A 20982-nucleotide genomic window follows, 5' to 3' on the forward strand; every position below is an offset into this window, starting at 1 on the left:
TGTTTTTTTAAATAGGAGGGTAACTTCATGGTCAACTTTTCAAGCAGCTTGACAAATATCTCAGAACAGAACAGCTGTTTCTGCACAGTTTGTTCCTAAATGTGTGTGTGAGCTAAGAGAGAGAGAGGAAGAGAAGCAAACGTTAATGTGCAGGACTGGGAAACGGAGAAAGATGTAAGAAAGACGATGAGAGATTATTTTCCAAAGTTTTTCAATCATTTTTGAGACCGATGCATGATCTGAACTCATACTTGAAGTATACAAATTCCCTTATTCAAACTTTGCATGAAAATACTTTAGGTCTACTGAGCTGGTTGGTAGACGTTAGTTCAGGCTAAACTGGTGAGTTTGCAGTTTTGTGACGTTAAGTTACATCACACATCAACTGATACTTAACGTGATGATGCTGACTAGATTCACTCTCTTTTTACTCATTTTATGGTGTCTGGGGGTTTGAAAATGAACCATACAGCTCATGAAACATCTCATTATATCTTGCTGAATTTGGCTGGCCAAATCCACAAAGAGCAGTGAACAATAGAGTAGCAGCACAGGTCAGCTGATCGCAGCCTTGCAAAGCAAGTTATTATGTGGATTATTTCTTAAGGAGTTCTTTTCCCCACGCTGCACCTCTATAACCACGTCTCAAGGTTCCCTCACCTGCCAAAACACACTGTGTTAGACAGATTGTTATAACGGATGCCCTCTATTGCAACCCCAAAAGGATTTATGTCTCTCCCTGGAATCGAACTGGAGATCTTTCACTGGGCATCCAGATGTGTGAGCTATTATCCTGTGGAGCTGTAGAGGGAAGGTGCAGTAGAGACTTATTATAATCATTCACGTTAAGCACCAATAGCAATGCTTTTATTTCATTTATTGACAGGAGGCTGGGGAGTCTTTAGTTTCCCTTTAAGGACGCTGGGGCCCAGGTTGAAGCCCAGGGCCCATACTTAGCCCATGTGTGATTCAGACCTTAAAGAAAAGATTAACTTAGCGACTGTGAAGCCGTGACTTGAGATTTTTACGGCTCTATCTGGCTGTTTTGAAACCAGTTGTGATTAGGGATGGGCTGGTCTGACTGAGAAAGAGATGGTCCGCACTCATTCTGTAGCAGCCTGCCCCATTGCTACATAAGCCCCCCCCCCCCAAAAAAAACAAAACAAAACTGTGCTTTATTATTCTTTACGGCTCTAATGGGGACCATACTTAACAAAATAAACATCATGCTGCATTCAGTAAGACTTGAAAGTAGTCATTAAGACCATAAACCTATCAGCAAAGTGTTTACTGAGGTCATGGATCAAGTGAGTATTGGGGTCATGTTTCCATAAACTTTTGCATTTCTTTGTGCAGAGTTGCTTCCCCCTTCTGGTCAATAGAAGGAATTCAGGTTTAAGTCACACTGGCTTAAATTCTATGTAAAAGGAAGCTATGGCCACCCTTCTTATGTAAATTAAATACAGGCATTGTGGGCACGCTTTAAAAATCTCCTTTTTCTAATTCACTTTCTTTCCCTACGCAGGGCCGTCCAATCACTCCAGTCTATGCCGTGGCCCACAACGTACAGCGCATCCCAGCAGCTGGTGGTCTGTATGGACCTGGGTATGTCCCCATCACAAACTACACTGCCAACACAGCAGCTCTGGCAGCTCTGCAGAAAAACGCAGCCGTGGCGGCTGCAGCATACGGAGGTTACGCCGGCTACGCGGTGCCCCAGGCCTTCCCCGCCACAGCCTTCCAGCTGCCCATCCATGATGTCTACCAGACATACTGATTAAGAGGCTCAGATCCTGCCTGTGACTGAACTACATCTCAGCATTGTCTGTCCCATCACGTAGAAACATCTCAAACTTGAGCTCGAAAGGAATTTGTAGCAAATATTAAAAGCACACACAGTGACAAACAGCCTGACGTCTCCTATCGGCCTCGGTATGTCCTCAACCCAAGGTGAACATAGTGTTTCTAATTAGGCAGCATCACTGTTTTCTACTGAATAATGTAACAAATGTAACAAACGACAACTCCCAATAACACCCCTCTGCCTTTTTTGTTTCTCTCCGAATCCCACCACGGGAACACCGAAGGTACGTTCAAGTATTTATGAAGAGAAGATATATATTTAAGGTGTCTATTCTTTGTCGCTCTCTCTTTCCATGTTGCCGTGGTATTTGTTCTAGATTTGAAACTATTTTCAGAGTAACAATAAAAAAGAGAGACGAGTTAATCGTAAGGAAGAAAAACTACAACAGGAACTACTGATAAATACCGCTGAAGACTGCTGTCTTCAGATATACTAATGCCTTTTTTCCCCCCCATCATTATATAGTATTTTAGCCAATTTTACATGCTGTAGGTGATGCTGTCCGTCCATGCTGGTTGAATGCTTTGAACACGCCTGTTTGGTACTTTTTGGTTATTGTAGTTTTTATTGTGTTTTTGGTTGTTTTACATGAAGGTTCTAGGTTTTCTAGGTTGCATTTATTTACCTATAATTAGCTCATTTTTGCTCTTTTTTTTTGCTTTGCAAGGTTGTTTCTCTATCTCCTCTTTGATACATTGAAACACATTTGTTGGTTTTCTTTGAAGAAATGTTGCCTGCTAAATATTTGTTATTTTGACAGATTCCTGTTGGGAACAAATAATTAAGAAAGAAAACTGGAAAGCTTTTTGAATGATGTTCAGCTGACATGGAAAATGTTCCACATTTAAAGAAACGGCGGTAATAGGGGATTAAGACTGAATAGATGTTAGCTGTTTTTTGTTCTTACTCAGTTATGTATGTTTTTTTCTGATGTTTTTAATTGTGAACAACTACGGACAGAAATGAGAGACATTTTTCTATCTGGACTGGAGCACTCTATCACTTGAACAGCTCGTACTTTTTGCCAGTGCTGACCAAAAACCTTAACATCCACTTCAGTCTGAGGACTTTAGAAAGACTCCTGACTACAGTGCCTTACACCTACACGCTGTTTATGCAACTGCCTGCTTTTCACTGTGCCTTTTTGTAAGAAAACCAAGCCCGCGTGTTTTGGCACAAAGAAGAATTTGTATATCCCATGATGCAGATTTGTGGTATTACTGTATTGAGGTTTCAGCTTTTGTAGCCAGATGTGCCAAGGTTGCCTCCATCCTCTTCCGAGGTGCACGTAAATGTATTTATAAAAGGCGAGAAGTTGCCACTTTCAGATGAAGAGATATCAAACGTGTGAACTGGAGCAAAGTTTGTGCTTCTTCTCATATAAAGCCTGCAGCTCCTCAATGCTCAGCGGGCGCTTTGAAAACTCTGCAGTGCATCTACACAAGTGTACTTGTGGACTGGGAATAACTGGGAGCAATACATCCCACTGGAATATGCAAGTATTGTAACACTCGAATTCAAACAGCTGCTGATCATGAAGTCACACTCCACAAGAGCCATCCTTTATGAAAAATGCCAAACATTTGAGTGTCCTTTTATTTGTAAACCAGCTCTTTTTTCTTTTGTATTATTATTATTCTCCTTCACCGCATTCGATGGTATTTTATTTGCTAATATGAGGGCTCCCTGGCTTTTAAGTTTAGGCCCAAGAGTGTGAGTGAAAAGACTGCTTAACTAGTCCATAGTTGTGTAATCTCACTCTGTATTCTGCATTTTACTGCTTCTCTCTCTCCTTTGAAACTGGATTTAATGTAGAAAACAAACTGCTGTTAACGGCTCTTATTATGATCTTGTACGATGACAATAAGTCGGGATATATTTAATATATGCATTACGTGTGTTGTTTATGAAGTGAGAAGAAAAGGCATAATATATTGTAAAACCTATTTGTTTTCTTTATTTACACCTTGTTTAGGTATAAAAGTCAGACTAACAAAAGTAGATTCTTTTTTTCCCCCAAAGTGTCCAATAGTTTGTTAAACATTGGAGGTTATTGTGCTTTTGTTAGGTGTAACGTTGTGTTTGCTATTTGGAACTGGACGCGGTGTTTAGAGTGGGAACGCCAAGTTCTCCCCGTTATCGATATCAAAGGTTAAACCTGGCCCGCCGAGGCGTTACGACCCATTGGCACCTCCGGCTCAATGTGTTGCAACTTTTTTTGGCTAAATAATTAAAAGATCTAATGATGGGTGGATGGGGCAATGATTTAACCTTCACCAAAATTTCACGTGGTTTTAACAACAGAAAACTGCATTCTCCCTTCCACTCACAGCACCTGCTTTACTTTCCATCACCTGCATTTCACCCACAATGCAGCAGCGGCAGCAGGACGATCTTCCTGTGTCAGTATGGAGCTGCGCGTGCCTGGTTTAACTTAGATGTTCGGGTTTAGCATCTTTAACTCTTCGTAGTGTGTGCCTTTATTGCCAACATGTGCCCTTTGTAGACCTATGCAGACTCTTTTCTATCAGAAGGCCCCGTTTCCTTGTTCAGCATTGGTATATTTATAGTGATATAGTAGATAAATAAAGCATTTTTGAAAGGATGCACTCTTGCCGTCCATCGTTTTGTCTACTTGGTTTTCTTTGTTAAACATTAGCCTTGGATTAAAGTTGGCAAAGGTTGCAAGTGCTGAAAAGGGGACTTCAGCGCCGACTTCTGTGAATGGAAACCCATGTCTGACCTCATACATCAACTATTATTAAGCAATGTCACAGGAGGAGCACAGTGTTTCATAAACTCCTCTGTGGCACCTCAACTTTAATCTAGAAACACGCTGTACCCCAGCAGGAGGATTTAGATCACGTGGTGTGGTACAGTATGCTCAGGAAAAGGTAAGTTTTTTTTCAGCAGGCTCAGATTTCAGCCAAATGGTCACATGTTTAACTACTAAAATTGAATAAAGTGTAAAAACGCCTGAGTATCGGGCCTGTGTCGGACGGCAGCAACGCCAGCAGTGAATCCATTTCAAGCAAGATCACGCTCTGGACACATGAACATGGCCTGTGAACTCTCACCAGCTGCTGTTACGCACACAAGCACAACTTCTCACTGGAGAGGATTTACACATTTATTTAACACTGCTAAAGAGGGTTTATTTTAGCTCATATCTGTTAAAGTAACCAAGAAAAAGCAGAGTGAAGAAATGCTTAATGTCAGGCAGATCATGGAGACAGTAAAAACAGTGAATGAAGCCTTTGTCAGATTTTTTTCATCAGATCTTAAAATTAAGTAAATACAAACAGCACTTGACATATTACAGTGTGTCATTGTTTATTTGACAACAAACTGAGCTAAAATGCAGAAGCAGAAGTAGACCCCATGATTCAGAATCAGAATACTTTATTGATACAGGCATATATATATATACATAAAAGTCACTTATTAATAAATAGCTGAAAAAGAACATGTGCAAAAAGGGTGTAGCTGTTGCAGTAAACAGTGTGTTAAGTGGATGAGTTGTACAGGGAGATAGCCACAGGCAGGAATGATTTCCTGTGTCGTTCAGTGGTGCTTTTCGGTACTCTGTCTTTCACTGAACGTGCTCCTGTGACTGACCAGCATGTCATGGAGTGGGTGGGAGGTGTTATCCAACATTGTCTTTATCTTGGACAACATCCGCCTGTCCGACATCACCTTGAGGGAGTCCAGTTCCATCCCCACAACATTACTGGCCTTACAAATCAGTTTATCGAGTCTGTTGGCATCTGCTACCCTCAGCCTGCTCCCCCAGCATGCAACAGCATAGAGGATCGCACTGGCCACAACAGACTCGTAGAAAATCCTGAGCAATTCAGAACCACGTTTAGCAGCAATAAGTTAAAGGAGTGTGTTTTCTGCCCCGTCTTCCCCCAACCGGGCGCAGCAGATGGCTGCACCTCCCTGAGCCTGGTTCTGCTGGAGGTTTCTTCCTGTTAAAGGGGAGTTTTTCCCTCCCACAGTCTCCTAGTGATTGCTTAAAGGGGGTTATTTGATTATATTTGAGTTTTATCTCTATTATTGTAGGATCTTTACCTTACATTATAAAGCGCCTTGAAGCACCTGCTGTTTAGATTTGGCGCTGTATAAACAAAACTGAACTGATTTGCATGACAAGTGTTGCTTCAGTTCACTGAGGTTTGAGGGCATTCACATTCACAGCTCTCTTAAGGTCCCACTGCAGCGTTTCAGTTGTATTTGGATTAGGGCTGCCACAAACGATTATTTTGATAGTCGACTAGTCACCGATTATCAGATCGTGCATCCATTTGGACGTAAAAGTACAGCTTATTGCACCAGCCTGCATCTGCTCTTATATAACTATCATTAGTGTTTAAGCTTTAAGTGTTTAAGGTCTGTGCTAACTAAAAATAAGGACAAGATGCTAGTTTATTAAATTTTAATGAAATTTGCAGATTGTTTCGGTGAAGTTTAATAAACTCCTTGCTATCTAAAATATAACAGGACACCGGAGTATATTCTCGAGCATCTCACACTTCTGATAATCAGTTGTCTGCTTGACATTTATTCAGCTGTGTAAAAACTATAACTTTAATCTCAGCCAAACCGATTTACTCAGGAACAAATAAAATACTAAAAAAAAGCCAAACATTAACATTTTTAAGTTATCTAAGTGACTTATATATGTTTAACCTGAGTAGCGAAAGACGGTGGTGGGTTTGAAAACGATTTGCCGGGAGTCCGGTGTTCTCACGGCTCTAGTGAGCCTTGCCCCCGGCTAGTTATCGAGCTGGTGGGTAACAGATGTCTCCGAAAACGTCGGAGCGCTTTTGAAAATATGTGGTCTTGATAAACTGAGCAGATATTTGAGGTTTACACAGCTACATTCTCGCCTGAAAATATGTTAAACGTTTGTTTTATGACCCAGAAAGAATAATAAGAGTAATATTAAAACTAACTAGCTGCCGCCATTGTTGGAAACTGAGCTGGGCTGCGCTATGAATTCTGGGACAGAGCCAGTGTTGCCAACTCCTCAGTAAGGAAAATCGCTATTGGTTGTCCTAAAAGTCGCTAGAAGTCGCTAAATGACGTCATCACCAATTAGCATAATTGGTCATGCTAATGTAATTGTAACCTATGTTGTTGGAGAGAGAAATAACATCATGGAAGAGACATAAAGTGAGTAAAAAACGTCCTAAATGCATTTAGAGTTTATTTAGAACTACAAAATAAATTTCTTTTAGCAATTATTGTTTTTTTTAATGTCACAATTCCAACCCTGCTCCTTTACCCGGGCTTGGACCGGCAAAAGTGACCCGAAATAGGCACTCTGGTGGAGTTACTTTGTGTGTGTATGTTTATAAGTAGTTTTAAACCTTGTGATCCACAAAACAGCATAAGAGTAAAAGAGTAAAAGAAGAACTGACTGCGTTACAGCACCCGCTGCTTGTTGAGAGTTACAAAGACGCTAAGTTGGCAACACTGGACAGAGCTACTTCTTCTTTGGGGTTTAACGGCAGCTGGCATTCTTGTACATGCAGTGCTACCATCTTCTGTTTCAGTCCGTTATTACAATCTTAAATTCTACTACTTATTCCTGCGTCTTTTGTGATCTAAGCTTCAAACGAGCCGTCGACTATTAAATCAGTCGTCGACGATTTTGATAGTCGACGTAATCGTGACTAGTCGACTAATCGTGGCAGCCCTAATTTGGATCATTTTCACTTTTGACTAACGTCTTCAACACCATTACATCAACACCATAACGATCAATGCCCAACAAGTTGAAGTTGCACTATTTTGTATTTATTTTACTCCAAGGATATTAACTTGAATCATTTATTAACTAACCACAATTAGAGGCCATTTTAAAGATGTGATAAAAGTAAGAGCTTTTTAATGCTCTACCACTAAATTAACAAAACAGAAAACTATATATATCTATCACTGAGTCTTGGAGAGGAAACACTTTTACATCCTAAAAAGGAAGTTTGACTTCTAAAATGTAAGCTGTCACAAAAACAGGCTCCAGACCCACCAGATGGTATTACAGCTCTACCACAGAGATCTGCACAACTCAAATAAACAATTTACACATAAACAACACAAACCGCTCACCTTAATCCCAAACAGCAGTCAAAACTCATTGAACTCTATCCAAAATACTATCTCAAACCCAGCATTTTAAAATAACCCACATTTCCTTAAAAATAATTCCGATAAGTATAGATCAATGTGAACCTAATTCACTTATTTCTTTCTTTCCAGTGACACACAGCATATCATCTGAAAAACAATATAAGGTTTACTATCAGGACATAGAAATTAATCATTTGGTTTTTAGCAAGTCTTAAAATTAGATGATTACAACCTCAAACAAAAACACGATATCTTACACTGTGTCATCATTTAAACTTTTTTAATAGTGTCTAATGTCTTTGCCTTTCCCTTACAAACTTCAGTAATATAATATGGAGATTCTTAGACACAACTTTATTCTTTTTTTCTGTAGGCTGCAAACAGTTTTACAACAGTTTTATTGTTCTGGAAGCATTAATATATGATCCTTAAGCCGGACGCCTAGTTGTACTTGCTAACACTGTATCAAACTTGCATGTAGACAAAGCCTTTGATTGAATTATAATTTTATATTTATTCCCACTCTTAAAAACGCCTGAGGCTGCAGCTGAAAGAATACAAAATTTAACTGTATTTTAAACATTAACTCAATAAAATACTTGATTGTTGTCAATCAGTTGTGATATTAATGTATGTTAACTTTTCACCAGCTTTAATTCCAGACTTCATAAAGGCTGAACTTTATTAACACTCTTAATGACCAAATCACTTAAGGAGCACATTTTTAAAACTACATCATGCTGCAGTGTTTGCTCACACACTGCTGTATTCATTGCTGTCTGTATTATGTTTAACCTCTTTATATTTTTCAATAGTGTAATTTCTTTGTAAAATCAGCTGCTTTGCTGCCAGCACCACACTCTTCATGTCACTTCGGAGTGCAGGTCCCAGGTCCTGTGGCTGTAAGAAACCCAAATCATCACCCCTCCACCGCCGTGCTTGACAGCTGGTATTAGATGTTTGTTCAGATGCAACTTTGCAAACATAAGCTTTGCTGCCATGTACTTTTTAGAGTGAAGAGGCTTTCTTCTGGCGGCACTTAAAAAAGGGCTACTTGTTTAGTCTTTTTGTAATTGTAACATCATGAACTTTAACATTTAACATGCTAACCGAGGCACTTAACTCTTGTGAGGGTTGTGGCATTATGATGACACACACCTTAATGCTCCAGACCAGCAAACTGCCAAAACCTCTGCTTTAATGATGGTGCTCACACTTGCTGATGATCAGTCAGTACAGTGAATTTGATTAGTAGCACTTGGCTGCTACTTATCCTTTTAATTTCTCTGTAAGCGCTAAGGGTGCACTGTTCACTCGCAGTGTAATATGCTATGTTTTATAGTTTGTCTAAAGTTACATTACCTAAATTTAAGACAATCTTATTTTAATTACTATGACTGCCATTTACAAACCTTTGCAGTCTTTATCATGACTTTACACTGGCATTAATAATACATGCAGTAGCAGCTTCCTGCACCAGTTTAATAAATAATGACACTTTTAGTGTACCAAATTATTGATTTGGTACTGAAAAGAAATACAGTTTTCCCACCAGCTCCAGCCCCACACTGTAGCTTGCATTCAAGGCTAGTGTATCAATAAAAGTTTAAGTGACTTATTATTTCCCAATAATAATATCTCCAGCACACCACTTTAGCAAGCACATGACAGCGTCACCTGCTTTATCGTTGTAGATAAAGGCAAAAGAAAGTCAAGCTTGTGTGTTATGATGTTGCCATCTGGTGGTAACTGCTCTCCATCATTTTCTGTTCAGACCAGTCAGTGCAGGTTTTCAGTGGCAGCCATGTTAGCTTTAGTTATTATTAACGCAGATTATTGTGGACATTAGCAATGAAGAAAACAAAGAAACATTATACACAAATATAAATAAATTGTAATAATTTAGCTCAAACAGGCAATTTATTACTTAATTGAGAATGTTACACAAAATACCCCAGGCTAGGCCTATTTCAAATTGTATTGTCATTTTAGGTGGAAGGACGGGAATAAATATTATGCCAATTTTCTATTAATTTTATAGTATGTGTCGTTTCAAATTAATTATGTCTTATACTTATGTCAATATTTAAGCCAAAACCGATAAAAATCGCGTCAAAAAAAAAAGGAGCACACTTAAATAGCATCCAAACTGCGTTTATTTTCTTTTTACTACAGTTCCCAGGATGCAGTGGCAGCCTACGTCCTCACGCTGCTGTCGCGCGGCTGCTGCGGCTGCTTTCGCAGATTTGTAAACACAGCAGTTACGCTCAGTTGATCTGTAACGGGCGGTTAAGCCCATCCAGATGGTTGTGGCAGCTGCTGAAAAGCGCTGCCGCTCTTGAACGTAGCCTCGGTTTATATTTGGCTTAAAGGAGACGCAACAAAGCGCACAAAATGGTTGTGCTCAAGGCCCGGGCGAATAAGTAGGTTTACTATAGCTTTAAGAAGAAGAAAATAGTGTCTGCTTCTTTAAAATTATATTGGTTTATTGCTGAATAGATAATTAAGAAAACTTTGTAGTTTCTAATCAATATATATATGTATTTAATTTGCGACGAAACCAACTGAAAATGCACTACTGTTGGATAAAGGCCGCCTGCAATCAAAACGGCTTTAAAGCAGATGTGGTCCGTTTTTCCTCAGTTTGCAAGTAAACCTGCCTGACTTTAAGTGGAATCTGAGGTGGTCCTAAGTGTCCTCACGGTGATGGAACCAGCCGGTGACCGAACCGGGAATGTAAATAAAGGTGAAGATCCGACGGAGGACAAGGCCGCAGAAGAGACCCCGGGCACCAGTACAGCTGGTACGCCACGGAGGGCGCTGAGGGACCGGGGAGCGGGCCGCCCTAGGTCTGGCGTCACCGCTTCTGTAGCGGACGTTAACGGCGGTACGTCGAGCCCGCAGACTTCGGGACGGGTTTTAAGAGATAGGTCAACGAGGGCAGTACCAGCCTGGCTGAAAGACACCAAAAGCAGCGACGACGACGAGGACGAACCTAGCTCGGACGCCGGTGCGACCAAGCGGAGGAAAGTTTCCAACTCCAGGCGGAAGAAAAATTCAGATACTGCAGGTTCGGCTGAGGGATACAGCCTTCAAGGCACAGAGTACGTTTTTGTTTTTTCTTTGTTTGTTTCTTTAACGAGTATCCCTATTTCAACTTGGCCACCACATTTGATTATAAGGAGCCCGCCTTACTTGCACATTGTGTCGGTGAAGTCGGTTCCTGTCAAAAGCACGCCTTCATCGTGGCTCGTCCCCTTTCTGCTGTCTGTATGGGAAGGGTGGAGTAAAACTTACCTGATTTTAAAGGGGGCTATATTTTACAAAGTGCTACAACACAGAAATGCATTATCTTGTTAAACATGTTGATGTTGTGGTGCTGTGCAGGAAAATGCGTCAAGTCAATGTTTTTCCTTCTTTCTGCAGACAAGAGGACGCCAAGAAACCTGCCACAGATGCCCAAGGTAATCAACTGCATAAAAGCCGCTTTATATCCTCCTTGTTCACTTTACATTTAAGTATAAGCACATGCTATTTACCTGTAGTTATGTCTTTGATTCAGATAGCGCTGATGTGTTCACTAATGTCAGGCCCGTGTCACACTTTATGACACTTTTCTACACTCTCACTGCATGCTACTGCTCTCTCTCACTCCAGCCCTTCCCTCCAGACGCCCCTCAGCCCAGACTCATGCCAAGACCCCATCTGGCAGGGCTGTCCACAGCTCTGCCAAGCCCATGTGTAAGACTGAACCTGGAATGGAGAATCCAGCTGGTGAGCAACCTGTTGACAGTGAGCTGCTCTGCTTTAGCGTGGGGGCCTTTTTAACTCGGAGACCAAATCATGCAGACACACAAGAACCAAAAACATCTGGGCAATCGCTGTTTGTTTTGTATAGAACTTGCAAAAACATCTGGGAACATGTATCTCTGGTTATTGATTCCTTGTGGGGGGAAACATCTGGATTCTGTCGTTTCTGGCTCATTATAATGCTTCCAAATAATTGATCTAGAATGCAATTTTTTTATTTTTTTATTTTTTGCAGTTAAATTACTGTTTTATAAATGTTGTTTGTATGACGTTCCTAGTGGCTGAAAGCGCTTTTGGTGTCTCTCTCTGTCATGCAGCTGTGGAAGGAGCTGTAGATGATAAAGACAAGTATGAAATGTAAGTATACTTTTGGTGACCCACGATGTGATTCTTGCAGGCTTTAATGGCTTAATTTTGGCCACTTCCTCCTAATACTGCCTTCTTGCTCCCTGGAAGTCCTGTTCTGGCCACTTAATTGTGGGCTTAAAACTTGAGCAGAGAGTAAACTGTGAAATTCAGTGACAAGCTGAACTGTCTTTCATATCAAGGAAAATCACTAAGCGGAGTGTCTGGCTCCGAACCAAATGACGGTCTTCAGAGGAAGAGCCTGCAGTGAAGGGGCAACCTTTGAACATTTGGGAGGCTGTGCACTTTGAAGTGACCACCTGGGGTCATATTGTCAAATTATAGTTGCACTGTAACTCCTTGTCCTGTCAGAGAGAGAATAAAGAAGCCAAACTGTGACCACACCACATCTTGCTCCCTGTTACTTTGTCCTCTTCCTCCAGAATTAAACTGAGGTTGAATGGGTCCAGCTCTCAGTGCAGGTGTGCAAGTCATCAGAAAGGGACTTCCACAGAGAACAGGTTGAAAGGGCGAATTAGCTTTCCATGGGTCATGAATTACTGTGTAGAATAGCGTTTGTATCTGAGTTTTTAAAAAGTCACATTTATTGCTCGTATCTCGTTGTGCACATGATCTCAGGTTCTTTATGTAGGAAAATATGTTTTTCTAATGATTATGTTGTTTTGCTACTGGTACATTTGCAGTCTGAGGCTAAGTATAAAAGCAGCAACAGAAGAAATCAGCCTGACACACCGTATTTACTCAGCTTGACTCTGGGTTTGTTCCCTCAGTTTAAAATGTATGTAAAAAAAAAAAGAGTCAAATGTGTAACTAAGGAGAGTTTGGTCTGTGTTTTTAATTACAGTGAAAAGAAAGAGGAGGAAAACACCGGCGCTGCTGAACCAGGCTTGGATGATGAAGATCCTTCTTTTCAGGATGACCCAGACAATCTCAACTACCAGCCACAGAGTCAGAGGTGCGCTTATGTCAAATGCATCATTTGACCCAGTGCAGAACGTTTTTAGAAAAAAAAAAAACAGTTTGCAATTTATTGTTTCGCTTTCAGCAGTGTAGAAGAAGAAGAGGTCCTTAGCAGCGAGGAAGATGTTCCCTTTAGAGACGACTTAAATGATCAAAGCTACGACCCGAAGGTTGAAAGGTTTGTGGTTTTGTATGAGAGGGATTGGGTTGTTCATATGTAATTACTGTTTTTTGATTGGAATTTTTTTCTCCTGTTTTATTTTTTAGGGATGCTCCTAAACCAAAGCGCAGAGTTCCTCCTAGACCCAAGGAGAAGAAAGAAAAGGAGAAACCACTGAAGAAAGAGAAGGAGGTTGCTGAGATAAAAGTGGAAGGTTCAGACAATGTAGAGAGCATGCAGGAGGAAGTAAAGCTTGAAGAGGAAGTAGTGGAAGATCCGGATGGACCCAGGAAGTAAGTGCAGTACCAGACTGTGAGTGCCATGAGCTGAAACCAGACAGAACTGCAAACGCATCTACACATCCTCCATTCCTAATCAGCTTTTGTTAACCAATCACTGAAGTCCAATTTATCCAATTAAACCCAACACTGTTTTAAGTTAATGCTAATGTGTAGCCATGGCAACATACTGGTTTTGCCAGACATGCTCATCTGTTTGTCATTGGAGGAGTTTTGGATTTTGGGTGCAAAAAACAAAGGAGCGCTCGCCTCATAGAATATCGCCATCATGGAGCACCGCTTGACATTAGCAGTAGTCGCTATTTTTTTATTTTTTTTTAAGTCCTCCTGCAGTGTTCATTGATCTGATGCTAGATGAATCTGTAAACTCATTCAAGTGGATGGATTCAAAGGTCTGGACTAAGGCAAGCTGCAGCATTTAGTATCCCAGAAAAAGGATTAGGTACATAGTGTAGAAATATGGTATGCCAACAATACCAGTGACAATATTGGAGAGAAACCCCCAACAATCAGATCAGGCAAATTCCTATGAGCAAGCACTTGGCAACACTGGGAAGAAAAAACTCCCATTTAACAGAAGGAAACTTCCAGCAGAACCAGGCTCAGGCAGAGGCAGCCATCTGCTGCTACTGAGGAGGGGGAGTATAGAGAGACAGGATCAAAACAAACTATGGCAGAGAGTAGGCAAAAAGTAATGACTTAGCACACAGGGAGAGCATTTGTTTACATTCTGAAAGAAGGGTAAACATGCTTCTCAAGCCCTTTTGACCCACAGTGCTTGGCGCAGTGCACAAGAAAGCATAGTCAAATGCTTTCAGTACTGATGCAACCATTTAAAAATTTCAGACTTTGTTTTTTTGTTTGCTTTGTTGCACTACAGCCTGAGTGATGACAAGGGTCAAAATACAAAGTGCAGTGATTTTCAAGTAGTGTGGTCCATTTGTATGCATACTGCATCAGCAAACAATACATGCTTTGTAAGTGCAGCTGCATTGTGTACTCAATATAGAACGAAAACATATGTGATTGGAAATGTCATCAATAAGACACGGAGTCATTCAGTCTGCCTGTTTTAAAATACTAACCAGCTGCTCCTCCTTCTAAATTTAACATGTGCTTATTTAAACGTACCTCACTTCACAATGGCTTTGTGTTCACATATAGCAGAGCATGGCTTTGATTTCCCGGTATACACAATTATGTCATTTTTTACATTTTTTTGTCTTGGCTGTGTTAGGAGAGGTCGGCGGAAAAAAGACGACAAAACCCCACGGCTGCCAAAGAGAAGGTGAAGTTGATGTCTGTGTTGGTGCTTCGTTATCTGAAATCAGTCATGAACTTTGTATAGACATAGGTGGTTAAGTATAAGATAGTAACTGGCTTCGCTCACACAGGAAGAAGCCCCCAGTTCAGTATGTGCGCTGCGAAATGGAAGGATGTGGGACAGTGCTGGCTCATCCTCGCTACTTACAGGTTTGCCGCACACACACGCACACACACAAACACAAAGCAGCAGTAACTAATCTGTTCTTTGCTTTAAACTCCAGCACCATATAAAGTACCAGCACTTACTCAAGAAGAAGTATGTTTGTCCTCATCCTTCTTGTGGGAGGCTTTTCCGCCTACAGAAGCAGCTGCTGCGTCATGCAAAGCACCACACAGGTACGCATGTACATTTGTTTTCAGAGGTTTACATCCACTTATCATGGGCACGGGTGTCATTATAATTTTGGGCTTTTGATGATTTCTTTGAAATTTTTTCTATTTTTTTCCAGGGTGGAGTGATTGTACAGCATACAACTTTAATGACTTTAAAAAAACAAAAACTGACTGCGAAAGTTTGACTTTATTTTGGATTTTCTTTGATCCACACAGGTTAAAAAACAGGCTCAAATATAAGCATACACTGTGAGGGACCAAGCAGCCAAAGCAAAGAGGACACAGGCAAAAAAAATCTTCAAAAAGGGTTTTCTTTATTTTAACCCTCAAAAAGTCCAAAATTAACAAAATTCAAAACCATACTTAGCAGGCCCATAAAACAGGTCAACTAAATATAACTCTACAAAAAGTAATTTCCAGAAACTTAAACAAAACAAAGTGAGACACAACTTGACTCACAAACTGACCTAATTACAAAGACACATGAGGGTAGCTTTTATAATGATTTGGCCAAACCATTTGAACACAATAGGGGGGGGAAACAAAAACACACACTCATATTAACTAAGCACAGAATAACCTAACTAAACCTAAAACACCCCTGCTCCTGGTAAGCCCATGGTTGGTCCTGCTGAGCAGGCATTTTGTCCCCAGAGTCCTCAGCCACGCCTTTTGCCCAGACAGGAAACAGCCACCGCCCAAACCCAGGTAACTCAAAGAAAGAGAAACATAATTAATATAACAAAACATTTTAGAAAAACCACACAATGTTACTATGTGCGCGCCTCATAATACCAGTGTTAGGTTTAACCAAATGATTAATGAATTATATTAATGAAGAAAACTGCAAAGAAAACTAATCGAGTGAAAAATGGACTAATTTACCCCTGTGTGGCTGATGCCATCACAACACTCAAATCTTTTAATAAGTGTTGCTGAAGGTTCTACAGTGTATTTCAACTTGACAAGTCCAAGGCCTATTATCGTTTCATTGGTTATTCTAATTGAGTACAACAGATATACTTTTTATGCTGGCAAGAGGGTGCCGCTGACCAAGAAAAGAAGCAGCCCCTGCTCCAAATTTGACACCTTGAAATGTGGCTGAAATTTGCAGCTGCCTACATGGGCAAGCCAAATGGCTTCAGGAGAAATGTTTTATAGTTAGACATTTGGAGGAGTGAAGTTGAGGCTTTGAAACCTGAGAATACTGTACCAACTGTCAAGCATGGTGGTGGTAGCAGCATGCTCTGTGGCTGTTTTGCTGTCAGTGGTACTGGTACGTTGCACAAAGTGGATGTAATAATGAAGGAGGACTACTGCCACATTCTTCCACTTTAAGTCATCAGCTAAACAGATGAAACTTGGACACAGTTGGGTGTTCCAACAGGACAATGATGTGAAACCCACATCAAAACTGGTTTTGGGATCGATAAAGCAGGCTAACATTAAGCTTCTGGAATGGTCTTCTCTAAGCCCCAACTTTAACCCAAATATTTGTGGACTAAACTGGGTCTGTACCAGGAAACCAGCTATTTAAATGACCTCTGCTAATTCTTCTAAGAAATATATCAAATAACCAGCTATTAGGCTTGTTGGTGGCTACCAAATGTGTTTAACTTGTTAAGGGACATTTAACAAAATGTTAGTCAGGGTGTATGTATATATTTGACCCTGTGTGAATTTGAGAAAATCCAAAATAAATTCAAACTTGTGCACCCAAGTCTTGTTTTTTTAAAGTAATTAAAGATGTGTGCTGTACAATCATTCCACCCTGGAAAAAGAACAGTTCAAGGAAAAATCATTAAAAAGCTCAAATTACCAGAATATTCATGTCCATGATGAGTGCATGTAAACGTCTGCTCATGATGGTATAAAACAATGCATTAGTTTCTGTGCTTATTTTTAGTTCTAATCAATGAAATTACATGGATAATCCATCTGTAATTGAGTCTTTTTTTGGGAACTAGACCAGAGGGACTACATCTGTGAGTTTTGTGCTCGCGCCTTCAAGAGTTCCCACAATCTGGCCGTGCACCGCATGATACACACTGGAGAAAAGCCCCTACAGTCAGTACTTCTCTGTTCACACGTTTTGTTTTCTCAGTTTATTTTCAGCTCAGTGGTTCATTAAATTTCTTGCTTCCTGGTGTGAATAGGTGTGAGATCTGTGGCTTCACTTGTCGCCAGAAGGCATCTCTCAACTGGCACATGAAGAAGCACGATGCTGATGCTACCTATCAGTTCTCCTGCTCTATTTGTGGAAAGAAGTTTGAGAAGAAGGACTGCGTGGTGGCACACAAGGCCAAGAGCCACCCGGAGGTGCTAATTGCTGAGGCGCTGGCAGCAAATGCCGGCGCTCTCATCACAACCCCTGCCTCTCTCTTGGAGCTCCCGGGAAATCCTGCGCAAGCAGAGGTCACTGGCTTGGATGCGAACCAAGTTGGGCAAGATGGCCAGGTGGACCAGCTGGGCCAGGATGGGCAGCATGTGCCTCAGGTCTCCCAGATGGGTCATGTGACCCAGCAGGTGAGTCACCAGGTGGTTTTGCTGGGACAAGATCAGAGCCTCCACACCATGCAGGTGCCTGTGACAATTGCTCTGTCCCCTATCGACCCCCCATCACCGGCCGAGAACCAGCAGCAGACCCAGCTCCAGCTTCAGATGCCCGTCCAGTTTGTGCAGACTGCCCAGCAGCCCCAGCAGCCCCAAATCCAACAGCTGACCCTCCATTCCAACTCAGTGGTGACCCAGCATCAACCGCAGCTCCAGCCTCTTCAGTCATACACTTCCCAGCAGCAGAGCCAGGGCCAGACACAAATCCTGCAGATGACCTTCCAGCCTGTCAGCCAGTCCCAGACCCACATCCAGCAGATCCCCATTCTAGCAGCCTCTCAGCAGCTCCAGCCTCTGCAGACAGCATCCCCGAGCCCTCCTCTAATGTCCACTTCGCAAACCCAGAGCCAGGTTCCCGTCTCCACCAGCGGGGACAGCTTTATGTTGGACAATCCAGTGCTCTCTTCCTCCTCTCCCTCAGCCACCTCTCTTCAGCAGACAGAAGTGGTGGGGGAGGATGGTGTAATCTGGGAGCAGGCCGGGCAGGGGGAGGTCCTAGCTGATGGCACTGGGAGACACATGCAGCAGACCCTCATGTAAAACAAAAAGGATGCCAACAGAACGTAATCTAGAGGCAGTTTATGTTACCAGTGACCTGTCATACTGTTTCACCACGTTTGAGGTAAATGTAGGCTCACTGGTATATTATGTAATGCTCACTCATCGTCACATTTGGTAGATTTTTAGACTTCGTATCAGGGAAAGATATGCGTTTGTATGTGTATGTTGTTGCCTTTGTACCTAACAGTCCTGTAACTAGCCACTTATGAGTGTGTGTGTGTGTGTGTGTGTGTGTGTGTGTGTGTGTGTGTGTGTGTGTGTGTGTGTGTGTGTGTGTGTGTGTGTGTGTGTATATTGATGAGGTCTTGTTGCACAGCTGTTGCTATTATGCAATAACATAGCATACCTCTTAGTAATATACAGCACATCTAATGTGTAATGTGCAGCATCAAAGTTCCTACATCGGTTTAATTTATATCATGAAACACATGAGAAAGTTATAAACTCCCTCAGTGTGTGTGTGTGTGTGTGTGTGTGTGGAAACACTCATTTATTGTCCAGCTTTCCTGTGACACTTTTTATTTAACAAGGTTAGAAATCAGCTAAATCTACAAAAAAAGACATTTCAAAACTTGGAAAAGACACCAAAATTTACAGATTGTGCATATTCCAGATTTTGTCTCTTTTTTTAATGACATTAGTGCAGCTTTGAAGGAAATGATAACCCCTATAGTTTAACTCTACAAGACTTTTAGGAGCTGAAATGTACCCTTGAACACTGCGACTCAAATGTAAGCCTATCAAATAACAGCAAGCACTGATTTGTCAATAAGATTTGTTTAATGTAATTTGATAAGCAAAGCTATGTAGAAACTTTATGTGTCAGCGGCATCTCTCTGATCTCTCACATTAGATTTGTGTTAGAGCAAACAGTCCACTTAAAAGTTGTAAATAAACATCTTAACATTTATCCAAAGTGTTTTTTATTGAATGTGCTCTGAAAGCCCTCCAGTTTCCTCTTTTCAACAGGAGCAGCAGTCCAGTTGTTAGAGCCATTAGCAGTGTGGTTGGTGGTTCAAACCCCAACTCTTTGCATCAGAGTGTTTAAATTTTATTAGGCAGGCTCCTACTCTGTATGTGGGATATAAGTAGTATTGAATCAAAGTGTCTGGAAGACGTAATGTAACTAGAAGTGAGTCAGGACATATTGGCTCGCTCTCTGTTCCTTTGCATCGTATATTGCTTCATAGCTCTTTTAGGAGGAATCAAGCTGTCACTCAGTCCGACCCTCTTCTTCTTCACATGCTGCCCTTCTGGCTCTTCCTCCTTTGTTTCCCTCTGGGACCTTCCGCCAGATGAACCGCCTCCAGTTTCTGGTGTCTCTTCACTCTCAGGTGGATGACAGTCAGTGGAGATGACTGGCTTCTGGAGGTCACTGTCATGAGCAAATTTACATTTGATCCCAAACCTGCACCTTCCATCTTTCCTGTAGGACATGCATATCCTTTTACCTCCTATCTGGGAGGGTTTGGCCTGCATGGTGAGGGGGACGTGCTTCTGCAGGGCGCTGAGCTTCTGGTCTGCTTGAGCCTTAAATGGGTTGGCAAACACGCTGCTGTCAGATGACGCATTTAGCGCTGGAGAGGGCAGTTTTTTAGAGGTGATGGAGTCCAGTGAAGGAGTAGGCAGTTTGGAAGGGCGGGCTGCCGACGTAGGTGGTGGTGAGGGCTCTGGATCCTCGTCCTCTGCCTCCGATTCACTGGAAGCGGAACCAGACTCCAGCAAAAAGTTGCGGGTCTTTTTAAAAGGCGCTTCCTCTTCACAAGTTTTCCCACAGCTTCAAAACGACACAATAACAGAACGAAGAGAAGTTATTATTATTCCAGGCTAGCCGAGTGGTGTTTGCGATACATTTTTATTTTTACTCACCCAGCTTTGCCACTGTTTACATCCTCTGCAGCGCCATCGCTGTCGGAGTCGGAGGACACTCCGTATCCAACCAGAGAGTTCATACCTGTAACCGGAGTTAGAGCTCTGCCTCCCGATTAAAAAGCGATAACGGTGTACCTGTGAATATAAGAGGCAAGAGAGTTGTCCATTTTCCTTCTTTAATAAACAAAACAAGGGAAATTGCTGTAAGGTTAGCTGCTGTCATTAGCCGTCGCTCAGCGTTCCCGTTTAGACTGCACTGCCACCTGCAGGACAGGAGTGGTACTGCAACTGTGACGCCACTAACCCACAAATGACAGTTGACCAACACAGATAAGCTGCTTCTTTTTCTTCTTCCAGCTGCTCTCTTTGGGGGTCGTCACAGCGGATCATCTGCTTTCATGTCACTCTGTTTCTGGCATGCTCCTCTATTACACCAGCCCTTTGTGGATTATCTTCTTTTCCTTTGCCTGCTAGGTCCATCTTCAGCACCATTTGTCCAATGTACTATCCCTCCTCTGCACATGTCCAAACCACTTCAGACTTTGCTCTATAACTTTATCTTCTAACTGCTGTCTCTCTTCACCTCTGCCTCCTGTCTTTTTGTCAGTGCCTCCGTCTCGAAATCATACATCATAGCAAGTATCACTACCATCTTGTAAACCTTCCCTTGCACTGTCACA

The 20982-nt window shown here is 41.7% G+C and overlaps 3 protein-coding genes across 17 annotated transcripts in view; 2 read left to right on the top strand and 1 right to left on the bottom strand.

Annotated features, from left to right (window-relative positions):
- Positions 1 to 4469, top strand: part of rbm47 (RNA binding motif protein 47) — a 49252-nt gene extending 44783 nt beyond the window's left edge. For all 13 annotated transcript variants that reach the window (XM_082537354.1, XM_082537366.1, XM_082537355.1 and 10 more), the window contains one exon: positions 1526 to 4469. In XM_082537354.1, the coding sequence (XP_082393480.1) occupies positions 1526 to 1777 (252 nt within the window). In that variant the 3' untranslated portion in view covers positions 1778 to 4469. The remainder of the gene's footprint in view (positions 1 to 1525) is intronic.
- Positions 4470 to 5295: 826 nt separating this feature from the next.
- Positions 5296 to 19340, top strand: zfp91 (ZFP91 zinc finger protein, atypical E3 ubiquitin ligase). 3 transcript variants are annotated; one of them, XM_082537580.1, is made up of 13 exons: positions 5296 to 7042; positions 10646 to 11106; positions 11429 to 11466; positions 11660 to 11776; positions 12130 to 12169; positions 13023 to 13133; positions 13224 to 13316; positions 13406 to 13591; positions 14835 to 14885; positions 14992 to 15070; positions 15145 to 15259; positions 17224 to 17323; positions 17413 to 19340. In XM_082537580.1, exons 2-13 carry the CDS (start codon positions 10709 to 10711, stop codon positions 18407 to 18409), a joined length of 2325 nt encoding a protein of 774 aa, XP_082393706.1. In that variant the 5' UTR covers positions 5296 to 7042; positions 10646 to 10708; the 3' UTR covers positions 18410 to 19340. The 3 variants fall into 3 exon arrangements, with proteins under 3 accessions (XP_082393706.1, XP_082393705.1, XP_082393707.1); XM_082537579.1 differs by lacking the exon at positions 5296 to 7042 and adding an exon at positions 8325 to 10425; XM_082537581.1 differs by lacking the exon at positions 5296 to 7042 and having other exon boundaries at positions 8325 to 11106; positions 13227 to 13316.
- LOC309709130 (uncharacterized protein) lies at positions 18933 to 20586 on the bottom strand. The gene is made up of 2 exons (XM_082537582.1): positions 20300 to 20586; positions 18933 to 20207 (listed from the first exon to the last, which is right to left on the bottom strand). The coding sequence occupies exons 1-2, from the start codon at positions 20380 to 20382 to the stop codon at positions 19568 to 19570; spliced, it is 723 nt and encodes a 240-aa protein (XP_082393708.1). The 5' UTR covers positions 20383 to 20586; the 3' UTR covers positions 18933 to 19567.
- Positions 20587 to 20982: the final 396 nt, after the last annotated feature.

Source organism: Aulonocara stuartgranti (assembly GCF_965226115.1).
Source record: "Aulonocara stuartgranti genome assembly, chromosome: 6".
In the NCBI taxonomy this organism is placed as follows: domain Eukaryota; kingdom Metazoa; phylum Chordata; class Actinopteri; order Cichliformes; family Cichlidae; genus Aulonocara; species Aulonocara stuartgranti.

Excerpts from the sequence above, each read along its gene's own strand:
- zfp91 (XM_082537580.1), top strand. The coding sequence starts at position 10,709 with ATGGAACCAGCCGGTGACCGAACCGGGAATGTAAATAAAGGTGAAGAT. Across the intron at positions 11,467-11,659 it reads ACCTGCCACAGATGCCCAAG|CCCTTCCCTCCAGACGCCCC; the intron begins GTAATCAACTGC and ends CTCTCACTCCAG. Across the intron at positions 13,134-13,223 it reads TACCAGCCACAGAGTCAGAG|CAGTGTAGAAGAAGAAGAGG; the intron begins GTGCGCTTATGT and ends TTTCGCTTTCAG.
- LOC309709130 (XM_082537582.1), bottom strand. The coding sequence starts at position 20,382 with ATGAACTCTCTGGTTGGATACGGAGTGTCCTCCGACTCCGACAGCGAT. Across the intron at positions 20,208-20,299 it reads GTAAACAGTGGCAAAGCTGG|CTGTGGGAAAACTTGTGAAG; the intron begins GTGAGTAAAAAT and ends GTCGTTTTGAAG.